Source organism: Eriocheir sinensis, chromosome 54, assembly GCF_024679095.1.
Source record: "Eriocheir sinensis breed Jianghai 21 chromosome 54, ASM2467909v1, whole genome shotgun sequence".
NCBI lineage: Eukaryota > Metazoa > Arthropoda > Malacostraca > Decapoda > Varunidae > Eriocheir > Eriocheir sinensis.
This window is the reverse complement of record NC_066562.1, coordinates 7,104,780-7,123,717: the sequence shown is the minus strand read 5'-3', so window position 1 is coordinate 7,123,717 and position 18,938 is coordinate 7,104,780. Positions and strand designations below refer to the sequence as shown.

The 18,938-nt window shown below is 43.8% G+C and overlaps 2 protein-coding genes across 44 annotated transcripts in view; one reads left to right on the top strand and one right to left on the bottom strand.

The window, feature by feature from the left end:
• Positions 1–11,978, top strand: part of LOC126983668 (uncharacterized) — a 30,357-nt gene extending 18,379 nt beyond the window's left edge. For 2 of the 43 annotated variants that reach the window (XM_050836609.1, XM_050836600.1), the window contains exons 11-17: positions 1,601–1,744; positions 3,273–3,478; positions 4,323–4,521; positions 4,826–4,955; positions 5,509–5,666; positions 6,225–8,020; positions 8,228–11,978. In XM_050836609.1, coding sequence (XP_050692566.1) covers positions 1,601–1,744; positions 3,273–3,478; positions 4,323–4,521; positions 4,826–4,955; positions 5,509–5,666; positions 6,225–6,800 — 1,413 coding nt within the window. In that variant the 3' untranslated portion in view covers positions 6,801–8,020; positions 8,228–11,978. Of the gene's footprint in view, positions 1–1,600; positions 1,745–3,272; positions 3,479–4,322; positions 4,522–4,825; positions 4,956–5,508; positions 5,667–6,224; positions 8,021–8,124 lie in introns of all 43 variants that reach the window. The other 41 variants (XM_050836641.1, XM_050836633.1, XM_050836640.1 and 38 more) reach the window with 41 other exon arrangements.
• Positions 11,907–18,698, bottom strand: LOC126983671 (C-factor-like). Its single transcript, XM_050836645.1, has 7 exons — positions 18,643–18,698; positions 18,026–18,115; positions 17,790–17,851; positions 17,053–17,235; positions 15,632–15,803; positions 14,633–14,758; positions 11,907–13,931 (listed from the first exon to the last, which is right to left on the bottom strand). Exons 2-7 carry the CDS (start codon positions 18,096–18,098, stop codon positions 13,765–13,767), a joined length of 783 nt encoding a protein of 260 aa, XP_050692602.1. The 5' UTR covers positions 18,099–18,115; positions 18,643–18,698; the 3' UTR covers positions 11,907–13,764.
• Positions 18,699–18,938: the final 240 nt, after the last annotated feature.

Genomic DNA, 18,938 nt, shown 5'->3' with positions numbered 1-18,938 from the left:
AGGAGGAGAAGGAGGAGGAAGGGAAGAAAAAAAGGAGGAAAAGAAAGAAAGGAAGAAGAAAACGAGAAGAAAAAGAAGAGTTGGAGGAAGAAGATGAAGAAGAAGAAGATAGAAAAGAAAAGAAAAAGAAGAACAAAGAGAGGAAGAGAAGGAAAGAAAAAAATGACATAGAAGAGGAAGAGGATGAAGAAGAGGAGGAGGAGGAGGAGGAGGAGGAGGAGGACTTTACCCACAGTCTCCTTCCCTTCAACGGCGCCGCCCATGGGGAAACTGTATTGATCGGGAGGGGAAGGGAAGGAGGAAGGAGGAAGGAAGGAGGGAGGAGGAGGAGGAAGAAGAGTCTTCTGATCACATTGGCGCCAGTCTCTCTCTCTCTCTCTCTCTCTCTCTCTCTCTCTCTCTCTCTCTCTCTCTCTCTCTCTCTCTCTCTCTCTCTCTCTCTCTCTCTCTCTCTCTCTCTCTCTCTCTCTCTCTCTCTCTCTCTCTCTCTCTCTCTCTCTCTCTCTCTCTCTCTCTCTCTCAGGTTTATCTCTTCCGTGCCGCAAAATTAATTATGTGAGAGAGAGAGAGAAGAAAGAAAGATTCCTCCTTGTCCTTAAAGTTGAATTAATGAATTTAAAACATTTTCCTTCTTCTTCTTCTTCTTATTCTTATTCTTATTCTTATTCTTCTTCTTCTTCTTCTTCTTCTTCTTCTTCTTCTTCTTCTTATTATTATTATTATTATTATTATTATTATTATTATTATTATTATTATTATTATTATTATTATTATTATTATTATTATTATTATTATTATTATTATTATTATTTCCTTCTCTCTCCTCATTTCCCTTCCCTTCCCTTCCCTTCCCTTCCCTTCCCTTCCCCTTCCTTCCCTTCCCCTTCCTTCCCTTCCCTTCCCTTCCCTTCCCCTTCCCTTCCCTTCCCTTCCCTTCCCCTTCCTTCCCTTCCCCTTCCTTCTTACTTTTCCCCTCTTTACTCCCTTCATTTCCCTTCCCCTTCCTTCTTCTCCCTTCCCTTTCCTCTCCATCTTTCTCCAATTTCTCTTTCTCTCTCTCTCTCTCTCTCTCTCTCTCTCTCTCTCTCTCTCTCTCTCTCTCTCTCTTCTTTCACTAACCTATTTTCCTCCCTTCTCCCTATTTCCTCTCTTCTCTCCCTTTTTCCTTCTCCTCCCTTCCTTTCTTCCTTCTTTCCCATCCTTTTCCCTTCCATATAAGTCCAGTTTCTCTTCCCTTCCCTTCCTTAAACCTTTCTCCTTCTCTATCTGTCTATCTATCAATCTATCTATCTATTTACGTGTATAACCGCCCTCTCTCTCTTCTTTCCTTCTTCCCTTCCCTTCCTTAATCCTTCTGCCCTGTCTATACTTGTTATCTCTCTATCTATCTATCTATCTACCTGTCTATCTATCTATCTGTCTATTTACGTGTATAACCCCCCCTCTCTCTCTCTCTTCCCTTCCCTTCCTTAATCCTTCTGCCCTGTCTATACGTGTTCTCTCTCTATCTATCTATCTATCTATCTATCTATCTACCTGTCTATCTATCTATCTGTCTATTTACGTGTATAACCCCCCCTCTCTCTCTCTCTCTTCCCAGATGCTCGGGGAATGGATGGTCCTCAAAATGTCCCCCAAAAGGAAGCTGTGTCGCCTCATGAAGTTTTTTGGCAAGGGCGATTTCTGGGGGATGTCGTACTTCAATGAGCTGGCCGATGTCAAGACGGAAGGGACGATTGTTAAGGTGTGTGTTGAGGGTTAGAAGAAGGGTGGGAGAGAGACGGGAAGGGAGATAAAGGGGGGAGAAGAGAGAGGGAGGGAGGGCGGGAGAGGAAGGGAGGGATGGTATAATATGTCTCATTTTACTTTGTTTCTTGTTTTATTTCCTGTTTTTTTTGGGTTCTTTTCCTTCTTTTTCTTTATTTAACTTTTCTTCCTTTTTTCCTTCTTTCCTTTCCTTTCTTTATATACACGATCTCTGTTTCTCATTTTCCTCCTCCTCCTCTTCTTCCTTCCGTCTCCTCTCTCTAATCTCTTAACTTCCTCCTCCTCCTCCTCCTCCTCATCTCCTTCCTCCTCCTCTCTCCCTTTATACAATCTCTTTCCTCTTCCTCCTCCTCCTTCTCTTCTTCCTTCCTCCTCCTCCTCCTCTTCTTCCTTCCTCCTCCTCCTCCTCTTCTTCCTTCCTCTCCTCTTTTGCCTTATAGAATCTCTGTCCACTTCCTCCTCCTCCTCCTCCTCCTCTAATTTCTCTTCTATAATCTGATAATAAAGCAATCCATTCCTTTTGTTTTATACGTAACCTCCCTTTTATCCATTTCTGCTTCCTCCCTCTTATTTTTTCCTCATTTTCCTCTTCCCTTTCCTCTTTTAAACTTGTTCCTCATTTTCCTCTTTATTTCTTTTCGTGTTTATTTATTTATTTCGCCTTTTTCTTCCCCCTTTCTTATCTTTCGTCAATCTCCCTTATTTTCCTCCGTTCTCTCCCTTTTTCCCTCTTATCTCCCTCTTTCTTCCCTTCCCTTTCTTCCTTTTTTCATTCTTTCTCTTCCCTCTCCTTTTCTTTCCTTCCCTTTCTTTTCTTTTTTTCCCTCTTTCTCCCTTTTTTCCCTCCCTTCTCCCTATTTCTTCCTCTCCCTTCCTTTTTTCCTTCGTTCTCCTTCCTTCTCTCCCTTTTTTTCTTATTCTCTCCCTTCTCCCCCTTTTTCTTCCTCTCCCTTCCTTTTTTCCTTCGTTCTCCTTCCTTCTCTCCCTTTTTTTTCTCTCTCCCTTCTCTCCCTTTTTCTTCCTCTCCCTCACTTTTTTCCTCCTTTCTCCTTCCTTCTCCCTTTTTTTCTCCTTCTCTTCCTTATTCCTACCTCATTTTTTCCTCCTTTCTTTTTCATCCTCTCCCTTCTATTTTTCTTTCGTTCTCCTTTCTCTCCCTTTTATTTTTTATCTTTCTTATTCCTCCCTTATATCCCTCTTTTCCTCCCTTCTCCCTTTCTTCCTCTCCCTTCCTTTTTTCCTTCTTTCTCCTTCCTCCTCCCTTTTCTTCCTCTCCCTTATTCTGCAATCCACCTATTTTTTTTTCTCAACTTTCACACCTTGAGCCTTTTTCTCTATATAGCTTTCTTCTCTTTCCCCCTCTTCTTTTATCCTGTATCCAACTTCTTCCCCTTTTTATAATCTAATCCTTTTCTATTTCCATCTCTCCATCTTCTTGATTATCCACTATTTTATCCCTTTTTTCCATCCCTCGTTATCTCACCTGTCCAATATCTCACCTACAGGAGTTCCAGGACAGAGGTGCCATAGTACAGGTGACCCTACAGGTGACCCCAACCCGAACCAATGCCTATGTGCCTATGGGTGTCATGACGGGGTCCTTCATGCCCACTGTACTTGACCAGGCCCAGCTCCGGGGCACCCAGGGCATTACCACCTCGGGTCACGAAGCTCAGAGTGACCTGTTTCTGGCGGAGATGGCAACGCATATGTAAGGATGGGTTGGGCTTTTTTTTTTTTTTTTTTTTTTTTTTTTTGGTGTGTGTGTGTGTGTGTGTGTGTGTGTGTGTGTGTGTGTGTGTGTGTGTGTTACTCAGACATTCTATCTTCCTTACCTTCTTTTTTCTTTTTTTCCTTTTTTTTCAATTTCCTTTTTTTCCTTTTTTCTTTTTCCTTTTTTCTTTTTCCTTTATTTCCCCTTTTTTTTGTGTGCATTCCTCAGACATTCCATCTTCTTCCCTTCCTTCTTCTTTTCTTCTTCTTCCTCCTCTCCTTTCATCCATGCATCCGTTCCTATCCACGTCCGTTCTTCTATAATCTCGTTCTTCAATCTTCTCTTCCCTCATTCCCATCCTCATCCATCTCTACTCATTCCTGTCCTCATCCATTTCTTATCCATCTCTTGCCTCATTCCCATCCTCATTCATCTCTTGACTCACCAACCTCATCCATTTCTTATCCACCTCTTGACTCATTCCCATCCTCATCCATCTCTTGACTCACCAACCTCATCCATTTCTTATCCACCTCTTGACTCATTCCCATCCTCATCCATCTCTTGACTCACCAACCTCATCCATTTCTTATCCATCTCTTGCCTCATTCCGATCCTCATCCATCTCTTGACTCACTATCCTCATCCATTTCTCATCCATCTCTTGCCTCACTTACCCATGCATTCCTCACCCACCTTTATCATTCCTTCTATCCTCACCTTTTCCCTCACTGCACCTCCCTATTCATTCCACACCCATTACATCCCTTCCGCACACCTCCCCATCCATTCCCTATTTATCTCACCTCTCCCTTACTCATACCTCCCTTCCTCACCCCAGACTCATCAACGAAAGCATCCAGAGCAAGCCGTCACTCCTTAAGGCCAACGTCACCCACTCACGACACCTGGCCATGTCCTCTGTGCAACTCCTGGTCCCCTGCGGCACTGGCGATGTGGAGGTGGCACTCGCTCACACCCTGGACCCCAATACCCTGCCATCCCCTGCTGCGCTGAAGTGCCGTGACCCGCAGAACCAAGTGAGGGGAGGAGAGGGTGTTAGCAGGAGAGTTGAGGGGAAATTGTGGGAGGTTAGGTTAGGTTAGGTTAGGTTAGGTTAGGTTAGGTTAGGTTAATTAGAAAGGGGTTGACAGGGTTAGGTTAATGTTAAGGGAGGTTAGGGTACATTAGAGAAGGCATTGAGATGAGAGAAGGGTAAGGAAGGTTAGGTTAGGGAAGGTGAGAGGCAGAAAGGTGTGTTCCCTTCTTGAACCTGTTACCCTCTGTTCACATTTTAACCCTTTCTCCCTTTTCTTCCTAACCCTCTGTTCCCTCCCTCCCCAGAGCCTCCTGCGGCCCATGTGTGACTACAGCGGGGGGGAGCGCGCCATGGTCATCAAGACACACAGGGGGGACTGGGCCGTGCTGGTGGGGTACTGGAAGGGGCTGCGGCCTGGCATACCCGGCACCCCAAGTGAGTGGTTGGGCTCCTGTTACTGCCAATACACTCCACATTTGATTACTCCAGTCTTCCCTCATTCTGTCCCAGTTTTCTCTTTCTCCAAGGATGGTTGTGCTGTGTTTCCATTACTGTCCACCCATCCATTTGGCCGCTTTCACAGTCACTTTGTTTGATTTGAGCGTTACCTATGGCGGCGATCGATGATATAGTATTTCCACGTAAAACTGACCGATGGGGTAGTGGTGGCTGCGGGGTTAGCCTAGCCCCGCACCTTGCCACACACTCTCAGCACCTCTCGCCTCCTCTGCAGTCGCCACTACCTCATAGCCCAGTTTCATGTGGAAAACTATAGCGTCGATCGCCGCCATTGGTAACGATCAAAACAAACAATTTGACTGTGAAAACGGCCCTATACTCTCTCTCATTCCACTGTGCCTCTTTCCCTCAAGTGTTCTGCTCCCTAGTCTTCCATTTCACTGTGTGTCGTCACCTTGCACTCACACCATCAGCCTATCACTAGTCCACTTATAACACTTGTAAATGAACCAAACTCTCCCCCCCCCAGTGAAGCGTGGTATCCCGGGCAGCCCTGGGCACTTGGAGGTCAGGTTCCACTGCCCGCCGTCCAGCCCGGCCATGGTGCTGCGCCTGCCCTATGACCGCCAGTACTTCTCCTACGCCCTGCATGACCTGGAGATGGACATGCAGAAGGGGATACTCAAGGTGAGGGATTCCTTCTCTTCCTCTCTTTCTTTGCCTTCCTTTCACTTCCTTCCCGGACGGAGTGGGAAATATTTTGGCGGCTTTTCCGATACCCTACGCCCCTGTCCACCCAGCAGTGAATGGGTACCAGGTATTAATCGGGGGTTGTGTCCCGTCTCCTGAGGTCTGTTCCCTTCTCCTAAAATTCCTTCCCCTTCTGTCTTTCTCAGGCATATGACCACAGATGTTGCGCCGACTTAACGAAACTTTCCAACTTCCCATCACTTCCCTCCCTCCCTTCCCTTTCTTTCCCTCTCTAACCCTCTTTCCCTCCCTTCCCTCTCTAACCCTCTTTCCCTCCCTTCCCTCTCTAACCCTCTTTCCCTCCCTTCCTTCTCTAACCCTCTTTCCCTCCCTTCCTTCTCTAACCCTCTTTCCCTCCCTTCCCTCTCTAACCCTCTTTCCCTCCCTTCCCTTTCTATCCCTCTTTCCCTCCCTGCACTTTCTAACCCTCTCTCTCCCCTCCCTTCCTCAACCTCAGCTAACCAGGTGAACTAACCCCCTCGTCACCCCCCACAGGTTAGCGCCCGAACTGAGGAGTGGGCTGAGAACATCACTCTGGGCCTCAGCCTCACTATCCTGCACATCCTCTGTCAGCCGCGCATGGCAGACCAAACATACGACTCCGTGGACGGGTGTGGCCCCATCCCCGACCCTGTCACATGCCCCCGACGCATCCCAGTGGAGACCCTAAAGCTCCTGGGTGCTATGGGGTTCTTCTGCGCCGCTGCCCCGACGAACGCGCTGCGGAGACGCGAGAACGCAGACACCACAACAACTGCCTGTACATTAGGGGTGATCGGCGGGAACGTGGCGGCTGGGTGTGGTGCGTGTGGCGGCTGTGGCGGGTGTGGGGGCGGGGAGTACTATGCGGCCCTCAGCGCTGACTCCGGGGGATGGCTGAAGGGCTACGAAGGGGACTGCGGGACTGGGACTGGGGACTTTGGAGGTGGCGGGGACACGGATGGCCTTGGCTTTGATCCCTTCACCCATATCTTCTCCATGGCTGACACAGGTGGTGATGGTGGTGATGGTGGAGGGGATGGGGGTGGGTGTGGTGGGGGGTGTGGAGGGTGTGGGGGGTGTGGGGGGTAGGGAGGGGGTGGAGGGAATGTTAGTGTGTGAACTGGAGAAGGGAATTAGTATGATTAGGTTAGGTTAGGTAAGACTAGGTCAGGTTATGTTAGGTCAGGTTGGGTTAGGCTAAGCTAGGTTAGGTTAGGGGTGTATTGGGTTAGGCTAGATTAGGTTATATTAGGTTAGGTATGATAAGGCTAGGTAAGTTAGGTTAGGGGCACAATGGGTTAGGATAGGTTAGGTTACATTAGGTTAGGTATGATAAGGCTAGGTTAGGTTAGGTTACGTTAGGCTAGGTTAGGGGAATATTGGGTTAGGCTAGGTTAGGTTATATTAGGTTAGGTTTTGTTAGGTTAGGTTAGGGGCATAATGGGTTAGGCTAGGTTAGGTTACATTACGTTAGGTAAGGTTAGAGTAGGTTAGGGGTGTATTTGGTTAGACTAGGTTAAGTTACAATAGGTTAGGTATGGTTAGGCTAGGCTAGGTTAGGTTAGGGGCATGTTGGGTTAGGCTAGGTTAGGTTACGTTAGGTTAGGTTAGGTTAGGCTAGGCTAGGATGGGGACTTCATTTCAAAGGGTGTGGGATATGGGTAGCTGTAAGGGAGGGCAGAGGGTGGGTAATGCATAATGGGGCAGAGGTATTAGTTCAAAAAGATTTCAGCTGTATAAATTTAATGGGGGGAAGCGGAGGGGCCAGCTGTTACAAAAGATAGACAGCTGGTAATGGGATGGGGGCAGCTGTGAATGTAGGGGAACAAAATGGGTGGAAGAGTTAGTTCAAAGAGCATTTCAGCTGTACATAAACTTGATGGGGGAATGGCAGGGTGACTGTGACAAAGGATAGCTTGAAACGAAACAGCGATGAGTGGAAATGCTCGTTCAGATATGGTTTCCGCTGTATAAAGTTAATGGGGGAAAGAGAGGCAGGGTAATTGTGTCAAAGGATAGCTAGAAATAGAACAGGAAAGGGTGGAAATGGTAGTTCAAATATGGTTTCAGCTGTACATAAGGTTAAGGGGGATAGAGAAGCAGGGTAACTGTGTCAAAGGATAGCTAGAAATGGAACAGGAAAGGGTGGAAATGGTAGTTCAAATATGGTTTCAGCTGTACATAAAGTTAATGGGGGAAAGAGAGGCAGGGTAACTGTGTCAAAGGATGGCTTGAAATGGAACAGGAAAGGGTGGAAATGGTAGTTCAAATATGGTTTCCGCTGTATAAAGTTAATGGGGGAAAGAGAGGTAGGGTAACTGTGACAAAGGATGGCTTGAAATGGAACAGCAAAGGGTGGAAATGGTAGTTCAAATACGGTTTCCGCTGTATAAAGTTAATGGGGGAAAGAGAGGCAGGGTAATTGTGTCAAAGGATAGCTAGAAATGGAACAGGAAAGGGTGGAAATAGTAGTTCAAATATGGTTTCCGCTGTATAAAGTTAAGGGGGAAAGAGAGGCAGGGTAACTGTGTCAAAGGATAGCTAGAAACGAAACAGCGATGAGTGGAAATGGTAGTTCAAATACGGTTTCAGCTGTACATAAGGTTGAGGGAAAGAGAAGCAGGGCAACTGTGACAAAGGATAGCTAGAAACGAAACAGCGGTGAGTGGAAATGGTAGTTCAGATACGGTTTCAGCTGTACATAAGGTTAAGGGGAAGAGAAGCAGGGCAACTGTGACAAAGGATAGCTATTAATGGGGAGCTAGTAATGGGAGAAAGTGTTAGTTCAAATAAGGTTTCGGTTCTATAAACTCGCGCGTGGAGAGGGCAGTACATTGTTTGCAGGTCAATATTCAAGGGTATTTAAGAGCCTATGTCAACTAATGTGCCTTCAAGAGAGGGTTGGGGATCTTTTTTCATCTCTCGAGACACATGTAGGCGGTGTAGGAAATTGATTTATGCACATATGAGGCGTCTTGAACCAAAGGGGAACGGATGGTATTTTTGTTTCCGAGTTCTGGCTAGTGTTGTATAGGTTAGGTTAGGTTAGGTTAGGTTAGGTTAGTGTTTTTACAGCCAGTTGAGGAAGCAGCTTAAGGTGTTTTGAACCAAAGGGACACGGATGGTATTTTTATGTTTCTGAGTTCTGGCTAGTGTCGTATAGGTTAGGTTAGGTTAGGTTAGGTTAGGTTAGTGTTTTTATAGTTAGTTGAGGAAGCAGGTTAAGGTGTCTTGAACCAAAGGGACACGGATGGCATTTTTATGTTTCCGAGTTCTGGCTAGTGTCGTATAGGTTAGGTTAGGTTAGGTTAGGTTAGGTTAGTGTTTTTATAGCCAGTTGAGGAAGCAGCTTAAGGTGTCTTGAACCAAAGGGACACGGATGGTATTTTTATGTTTCCGAGTTCTGGTCAGTGTCGTATAGGTTAGGTTAGGTTAGTGTTAGTGTTAGTGTTAGTTTTTAAAGTAAAGGAAGGAGCTCATCATCAAAAGCAAATAAGTAATAATGCCTGAATGTTTAAAATAGCCTGAATAAGTAAAAAAAATGTTATGGGTAGTGTCAAATAGGTTGGCTTAGGTAGTGTCATACAGGCATAACCCTCGCCTTTTGAACAGCATAGGTAGGCAAGGGAGAACAGACCATTTTGAGGGTGTACTTAAGGATCAAAACGCTGAATCATAGGTTGGGTTAGGTTAGTGTTATACAGGCATAACCCTCGTCTTTTGAGCAGCATAGGTAGGCAAGGGAAAATAGACCATCTGGAGGGCGTACTTAGTGATCAAAATGAGCAAGAAATCAATAAAAACAAGCTCGGGACACATTAGGCTTGATCTTGAAACTCACTTTTGTCGTCTATGTCCCCTTTGGTATCGGACGTCTCAAATACTATAGGTGGTGAGGGAAATAGATTTACACGCACACTCAACTTGCCGAATAAACTCCTTCTGCGCCATCCCAGCTTTTGCCATTATATTCTAGCCTTTCCCAGCATCCACCAATCACACGCCGCCTTACAGAGAAGGGGCGTGGCTTGTGCGTGGATGGGCCAATCACACACGCTTATCAGGGAAGGGGGAGGGGCTTATCCGCCAAGGTTGAGTGAATGGTGTTGTGTTGCGATGGTTGTTGTTCTACGTGCTTTCCGAAACTTGAAAATACCTTAAAAAATACGTGGAAATTATGCTTTTATTCATTTTTTTTTGCTGCTTCGAGATCTTGTTCACTCTCACACCACCACTACCACCACTACCACCACCACCACTACCGCAATGAAACACAAAGCCTTCGTCAGTTATAAAGACGCCAAGACATATATTTATTTTACCGCTTAAACATAGACTTAGAAAACCCGAGTGAGTGAGCGAGGTGCGGGCTACTACTGTTATCCGCCACGCACTCCATGACAGGACAACGCACCCGGACGGACACAAAGTTGTTATCTCGTATAGTCACAAAGTTTCTATTATATCAAAGACGAGTATATTTAAGATGCTGTATTTTCGTAGCGGACCGATTTATAACGCTTTTAATGTTGCCGCCGATGTTAAGGATTAGTTTATATTTTGTTTGTGTGGTGAATGTGATGTTGGAAGTGAGGTCCGTTGATCTGAATTCTGCTGATCCAAAAATTCTGTTCAGCTAAATTCTGCTCATCCAAAAATTCTGTTGATCTGAATTCTGCTCATCAAAACATTCTGCTGATCCAAAAATTCTGTTCAGCTAAATTCTGCTCATCCAAAAATTCTGTTGATCTGAATTCTGCTCATCAAAAAATTCTGCTGAGCCAAAAAATCCATTAATATAAGTTCTGCTGATCCAAAAATTCTGCTGAGCCAAAAAAATCCATTAATATAAGTTCTACTGATCCAAAAATTCCATTAATGTAAATTCCAGTGCTTTGAAAATTCCATTAATCTAAATTCCAGTGCTTTGAAAATTCCATTAATCTAAATTCCAGTGCTTTGAAAATTCCATTAATCTAAATTCCAGTGCTTTGAAAATTCCATTAATCTAAATTCCAGTGCTTTGAAAACTCCATTATAGTCCAAACTCATGACTTCAGAATATTGCAATCTCGTAATATTCAGTGCATACAAACACATTTATGCCGATCATTTTTAAATTCACAGGTTTATTAGTTTGAAAAATCCCCAAGTCTATGAAAAAATGTGATGCTGTTCAAAACTAATGTACATTTTAGCACATTAACAGCGATACAGACATTTTTTATCGGTTTACTCGTTCGAAAAAATCCGCAGATCTGAACAAATTGTGACGCTATTCAAATTGACGGACTTTTTTACCGTATCGTGAAGCGGAGAGAGAATCATTTTACCGCCTCCATGGACCCACTGCAGACAAATCCTCTTAATATAATCAGTATGTGTGTTTAGGGAAAGGTGATCTCATTTACAAGTCAATTCCACAAGGCTATATTATTCATTGAGTAGCAAAGTAATAGTAGTAGTAGTAGTAGTAGTAGTAGTAGTAGTAGTAGTAGCATCCAGTGTCTAATCCTGGTCTTGCAAATACTATCGCTCAAATAAACATCGGCTTAAAAAATCAAATGTATATACAGTGTGTGAAATGAGGGAGTGCATATATGGAGGCTTGTCTGCATGTGTGTTTACTGTTAACTTAAGCTCATCGAATAAAGAGTTGTGTTGGTAACGATGTTGGTTGTTTATAGTGTTAAGGAAGATGGAGATAGGAAGCCACAAATTTGGGCCGTCGCTGGTACATGGTAAAGCCACAAATTTGGCCCGTCGCTGGTACATGGTAGAGCCACAAATTTGGTCCGTCGCTGGTACATGGTAGAGCCACAAATTTGGCCCATCGCTGGTACACGGTAAAGCCACAAATTTGGTCCGTCGCTGGTACACGGTAAAGCCACAGATTTGGCCCGTCGCTGGTACATGGTAAAGCCACAAATTTGGCCCGTCACTGGTAAACGGTAAAGCCACAAATTTGGCCCGTCGCTGGTACACGGTAAAGCCACAAATTTGGCCCATCGCTGGTACACGGTAAAGCCACAAATTTGGCCCGTCGCTGGTACACGGTAAAGCCACAAATTTGGCCCATCGCTGGTACACGGTAAAGCCACAAATTTGGCCCGTCGCTGGTACACGGTAAAGCCACAAATTTGGCCCGTCGCTGGTACTGGGTTAAGGATCACAAGGTTAGGAAGGAAAGAGTCGATTGTGTCATTCTTTATAAACAATTATCTACACATTTCTACACACAGCAAGAAATACCTGAGCAAAGAATTACCTGTCGTCTCATTCACCTTTCCATTCTACGCTAAAATAACATGAGAACAAGAACGCTAAAATTCCTGTTGACCAAAAAAATAAGAAATGATTTAAATTTTCAGCTTCATTGACGTTCTTCTCCTCCTTTTTTTTTTTTATCTTCTATACACTTCCTTTCCAACTCCTCAACCTCCTCCTAGTCTTCCTCCTCCTCCTCCTCCTCCTTTTAGTAATCCATCATATCCATTCATCATATTTATACAGACAATACTGGACCATTTTTCCTCCTCCTCCCCCTCCTCCTCCTCCTCTCATTCTCTCCCTTTTTTTTCCTTTTATTATTTCTCTTCCTTTTATTTCTTCTTCCTCTCGTTCTCCTTCTCATTCTACGCTAAACTAACGTCACATAAAGAAAACTAAAATTCCTGTCGACGAAAGAATTACCAGCCCTCTCATTTACCTTTCACATTCTACGCTAAAATAACACTGGAAAACGAACACTGAAATCCTTGTCGACAAAAGGAAATCAAAGAAAGTATCCCTGAGACTAACTATCCAGATCACTCTTTTGCCCTTTCCTCCTCCTTGGTGCAGTGATAAGCGCCCCTGACTATGAATCTTCACGCCCAGGTTATAATCCACCTAGTTCATCCTCCCTTTCAGGCTGGTCAATAAATAGGTCCTGAGGAAACCTGAGGAAGGTAAACTGTGGTAACCTGTATGTCACATTGGCCCTGTGCTGGGATGAGGGTGCTCAGGCAAGTCAGCACTGCATCTCCACCACAGGGTCAGAGGGCCAAGGGGACAGAGATGAGCACCGTGGCCACGCACAGCTATAGTGTTTGCCCCAACTTTACCTATTGTTTTTGTGAAGGACTCGCAGGGTTGGGGCCAAGTCCAAGTACATGTCATTGTACTTAAATACAAGTACTTTATGTGATAACAAAATTCCTGTCACAGGTTTGTAAAGCACGAAGGTTAGTAGTTTTCGTATATACACATTAATGAGACATAATAATATTACACTACAATATCATAACACTCAATGTACGTATTTACCCAATAGTATCATCACAAAGTTCACTAGAATCTATATACAGTATATAACTTTTGATTAAATACATTGTACTTGTTTGTAGTTGAATGTACTTGGTATTTTTCAAGTACTTTGGGTCTAAGTACAAGTAGTACATGAAAATCTGTACTTAAGTCCAAGTACATATACTTGGACCCAACCCCGTGAAGGAGTCAGTTCAAGGGTGCATTATAAGGAAAACTTTACAGGAAATGCGGTATATGGAGGCTCTCCTGTACAATCTGCCCGCTTCCGCCCTCCTCCCCCCTAGTTAGAAGGGTATTTCGACGCCATTCTACGCCTCTGAGCAGGACAAAAGTGTGTGTGATGATGGCCGTGACGATTTGAGTGTTACGGGAAGTCCAATGAAGAATCTATAAGCTAACAATCACTAGTGCTGTTTTATTTTTTGCTGGTTTTGTTGGGCCCATGACTCCCTCTGTTGGCATTAAAAAAGATAGTTATGGCAGTGACAATGTGAGTGTTAAGGGAAGTCCGTGGATGAGCCTATAAGCTAACATTCACTAATTCTATGTTATTTCCTGTTGGGCCCATGACTCTCTCTTGGCGTTAAAAAAAGATAGTTATGGCAGTGACAATGTGAGTGTTAAGGGAAGTCCGTGGATGAGCCTATAAGCTAACATTCACTAATTCTGTATTATTTCCTATTGGGCCCATGACTCCAGCCTCTTGCTATAAATAATAAAAAAAAAAGACCCCTACACACACTCAGAAGGGTATCTCAACGCCATCCCAGCCTATGTACTTCCCCGAGTCCTCCAGCGAGAGACCGTCAATGATCCCGAGGAGGTAGCCGACCGACTGATCCTTAGAGAAAAGCTTCCCTTTCGGCACGTTCTTGTGGTATGGCCGAGAGAGGTCTGTGTCCACCGTGCCTGTGAGAGGGGAGAGAGGAGCGGGTGAGTGGAACGGAGAAAAGGAGAAAGGAAAGAAGGTTAAAATGGAGGGAAGGATGGGAGAGGAGAGGAGATGATAGGGAAGAAAAGAAAAGAAGGGAGGAGGAGGAGATGATAGGGAAGAAAAGAAAAGAAGGGAGGAGGAGGAGAGAAAGGAAGAGAACAGAGTTAAAATGGAGGGAAGGAAGGGAGAGGAGAGGAAAGGAGAGGGAAGAAAAGGAAAAGAATATGAGGGAGGAGGAGGAGGAGAGAAAGGAAGGAGATAGAGTGTGAAGGATAGAAAGAGATGAAGTAAAGATAAAGTGCGGAAGAGAAAAATTGAGGAAGAGGGAAGGAAAGAGAAGAGGAGGAAGAGAGAAAGAGGAAAAAGATGAACAGAGGAAAGGCATTTGGTAGTGAAGTAGCAATAGGAAAATAGGAAATAAAAAAAGGAAAATGGGAAGTAAGGGAAAAGGAAAGGAAAATAAAGGAATAGGGAAAAAACAGGAAAATAGGAAGTAAGGGAAAGGGAAATAGGAAAAGGAAAAAATAGGAAAACAGGGATGAAGTGCTGAGTAGAGAAGGGCGTGAGACGAGGGAGAAAGGAGAAAAGAAGGTTCATGCAAATTATATCAAAGAGGAGGAGGAGGAGGAGGAGGAAGGGAAAACAAGTGTGTGTGTCTATGTTAGCGTGTACGTACCAGGGTGCATGGCCACACATATGACCTTGTTCCTGCCTCGGCCCAGCTCGATGCTCAGGTTACGAGTTGCCATGTTGAGGGCTGCCTTGGACATACGATAGCTGTACCAACCTCCAAGCTTGTTGTCTGGGGAGGGACGGCTGTGTTGTATTTCAGGGTAGACTCAATAGTAATAAATCTCTCCTTCATTACCCTCATCATCATTCTCTGTGGCTCTCCTCCATTCCACTCTGTCTTCTGCCCGATGCTCATCCAATCCCATCAATACCAAGTCTTCCTGTATACACCTTCTCCACATTTTCCTAGGTCTACTAACTGGTCTCCTTCCTTCTACCTCCAATCTCTCCGAACGCCTTACTTAACTAATATATGCGTTTCCTTTGTTAATTGTCTACTGCTCTTTACTTCATATTTTCCTGGTTTTCTTTCCTTTTCCTGTTCTCCTATTTTTCCCTGTTTTATTTTCCTGTCCCTTCCCATTCCTATTCCTATTTTCTGATTTTTACCATATCTGTTTTCTCTTCCCTTTTCCTTACTTCCTATTTTTCTTTCCTTTTCCTATTTTCTTTCACTTTCCAATTTCCCTTTTTCTTCCTATTTTCCTATTTTCCTTTCTCATTTCCTATTTTCCTATTCCTACTTTACTACCAAATGCCTTTCCTCTCTTCATCTTTTACTTCCCTCTTCTTCCTCTCTTCTCCTTTCCTTTTCTACTCATCCCTTCCCTTTCTTCATTTTTAATCTCTCCTCATTTCCTTCCTCTCTTCCTTCCCCTTCCTTTCTCTTATCCTCCTTTCCTTCCTCTCTTCCTTCCCCTTCCCTCCTTCATTTTTTCTCTCTCCTAATTTCCTTCCTCTCTTTCTTCCGCTTCCCTTCTCTTATCCTCCTTTCCTTCCTCTCATCCTTCCCCTTCCCTCCTCTTACCCTCCTTTCCTTACCTTCCCATCCCCCCATCCCACACACACACACACAACTCATAAACTCCGATCAATTTCTCACCTGCAATGGACCCCACTCTGGCGGACATATTAACCACCACAGATGTGTGTTTCTTCTTCCCCTCGCTGCCCTGCCTTCCCACGCTCCCCTCGCCGGCCAGTAGAAGCGGACCAAAGTGCTTAGCCATCACCAGGGGCCCGAAGGCGTTGACGGTGAATGTTTCCTGCAAGGCCTGTTAGGTGGGGGAGAGGGAGAGAGGATATACAAAAAAGGAAAAACAGGAAAATAAGAAGGAAGTGGAAGGGAAATGAAAATAAAAAAGGGAAAGGAAATTAGGAAAAATGGGAAAATAGGGATGAAGTGCAGAGTAGAGAAGGGCGTGAGAGGAGTTTTTGATTCTTGGTATGATTCATTGCTTGTTATTAATGTTTGAGAAGAAGCCGTGTAACTTAAAAAGGGAATGAGATTTGTTAGGTATTAATTATAGTTTCTTTTATATTTGGTGTTCGTTTAGTTTTTTCATATATTAGCGTTGACTGTGTTCATAAGGAGGAATGTACAAGAGGCGATATAAAAGGCAATTTCTACTTCCATCAACCGAGAATAGGTATTTAATTATAGTTTCTTATTTTATATTTGGTGTTCATTTAGTCTTTCTGAATATAATTGTTGACTGTGTTGGTGAAGAGGAATGTATGAGAGGCGATATAAAAGGCAATTTCTACTTCCATCAACCGAGAATAGGTATTTAATTATAGTTTCTTATTTTATATTTGGTGTTCATTTAGTCTTTCTGAATATAATTGTTGACTGTGTTGGTGAAGAGGAATGTATGAGAGGCGATATAAAAGGCAAATTCTACTTCCATCAACCAAAAAAAGAAGAAAACAGGAAAAAATCAGGAGCGTTCATCTTACGAGAAAAAAACAAACAAAACTAATCGGAAAGGGAAAGGGAAAATTAGGAAAATAGGAAGGGAAAGAAAAAAAAGGGAAAGAAATATAGGAAAGGGGAAAATAGGAAGTGGAAGGGAAAGAAAAAGAAAAAAAGGGAAAGGAATATAGGAAAGGGAAAAAATAGGAAAATAGGAAGTAAATGGAAGGAAAAGAAAAATATAGAAAGGAAAGGAATATAGGAAAAAATACATAATAATATCGTAATAAAAACCACGATAATATTAATAAAAAACAAGAGTGTAGAACAAAAAGAGTGTATCAAGACAATTCTCCCCCTGAAATTGACCTCTCTTTTGGCTACTCTTTACTTTTATCTTTTATAGGAGTGGCGAGTAGCAGGCTTTTTTTTATACTCTTTTTATTCCCCTTGAGCCGTGTCCTCTGATGTAAACAAACAAACAAACAAAAAACAACAACACTCATAATAAAAAGGTTCAATGTAACAGAGAGAGCGCCAAGGCCACGCACATCGATAGCCTATCCCTTAAAATTTACCAACAACAACATCAACCATAATCTCCGCACCTTCATTGACACATCCTTCAGGCTTGTCTCTCCCCTCCCCGACGGACTCAGCATTGCACTACAGTTGATAAGGAGGTCCAGAGCCTTGCCGTGGGAGCTCTTAACATGCTGGGCCGCCTCCTCGACCGCCCCCTCGCTGGACACGTCAAGCTGAACTATGTCAACTAGGCTTGGGTGATCGGACTGGGGTGTGAGGGGAGGGAGAGAAAGAACAATGGAGAGAGAGGGAAGGGTAAAAGAAGGGAAGGGGTGAGAATGGGAGAGAGAAAAAGGAATGGAGGAGGAGGAAAAAGAGGGAAGGGGTTAGAGAAGGAGAAAGAGGAAAGGAGGGGAAGGAGGAAGAAGAACAGAGGGGAAGGAGGTTTAGGAAGAGACAAAGAGGAAAAGGAGGAAGGGAGAGAAAGGAGGAAGGGAGGGGAGAAAAGGAGGGAGAGGGAATTTAGTGAAAGGAAAAGGGAAGGAGAAAGAGGAAAGGAGGGGAAGAGGGAAGAATAATGGAGGGGAAGGAGGTTTAGGAAAGGGCAAAGAGGAAAAGGAGGAAAGGAGAAAGAGGAGGAAGAGAGGGAGAAGGTAAAAGAAGGGAATAGGAGAGAGGAAGGTGGAAAGAGAAATCAATAAAGTGAGTATAGTTATTTTTTTCTTGATTTACGTTGAGATAAAACAATTTACATATATGGGGAGAGAGAGAGAGAGAGAGAGAGAGAGAGAGAGAGAGAGAGAGAGAGAGAGAGAATTACCTGTAGGCTCCTGAGATCACCTGCCTTACTGGGGTCTCTACAGCAAGCAATCACAGTCGTACCTGGCGGGGGCGACAAAATTACACTACTATATAAAAAACACATTAACATCACTAATGTACATATCGCAAGGTATCTGGTACATTATTTCTCATTAAGACAAAATTCAAGGCTAGTAATGAGTGAGAAATATCAACATTCACTCCATCTTCATCATATTATTGGCTAAGTCTGACCTCGGCTGGCCAGGGCACGGCAGAACTGTAGCCCCAGACCCCTGCTGGCCCCCTGGATAAGTGCCGGGCCCATGATGTCCCTGGAGCCACCTGGAACACGTACGGGGGAAGGCGCTGATTACAGGTACGAGAGGAAGAAGACAGGCAGGACACACGGGTAGCCACAACACGAGTTTAAATAATACAGAAGCTATTTAGTGTTTTCTTTATTAGTTATCTTCATTATTCTACTTTCTCTTTCTCTCTCTACCCTTTTACTTATATACTCCCTTCGTTTATCTCCTTCTCTTCATACTCCCTCCCTTTTTCCTCTTTTTTTTCTCGTTCCTTTCCCCTTCTCTTTAGTGCTATCTTCCTTATACTGCTTCCTCTTTCTCTCTCTATCCTCCTCTCTTACACTCCCTTCTTTTATCCTCTCCTTCTCTTCACACTCCTTCCTTCTTTTGCTTTCCTCCCTTGTTCTTTTTCTTTTCTCTTATGTATTTGGCCTTATTAACAGCTTTACAGGTTATACAAGAGCTCATAACTATTATTTCTCATGTTTGTGGCTTTATGAAGAGATTTAATTAGTAGTTTATTAGATATTAGGTCACTGTAAGGCAGGTTAAGTTAATTACAGGTAGATGAGTGAGAAAGACAGGTAACCACAACACTGGGTCAAGTTATACAAGAGCTCATTAAGTGTTATTTCTCATGTATTTGGCTTGGGGAAGATATTTAATGAGTGGTTTATTGGTTATTGAGTCACCATATAGCAGGTTAAAGGAATGACAAGGAGGTTTAATGGGTAAATAGAGGCAAAATAAGGGTTTGTTTACATTATTTTTTGTCCTTTCTCCAAGATGGCCGGTTTGACGGGGTACCAGCTGATTATGTAAAGGGTTTTCTATTCGTATGTGTAAATAATCGGATA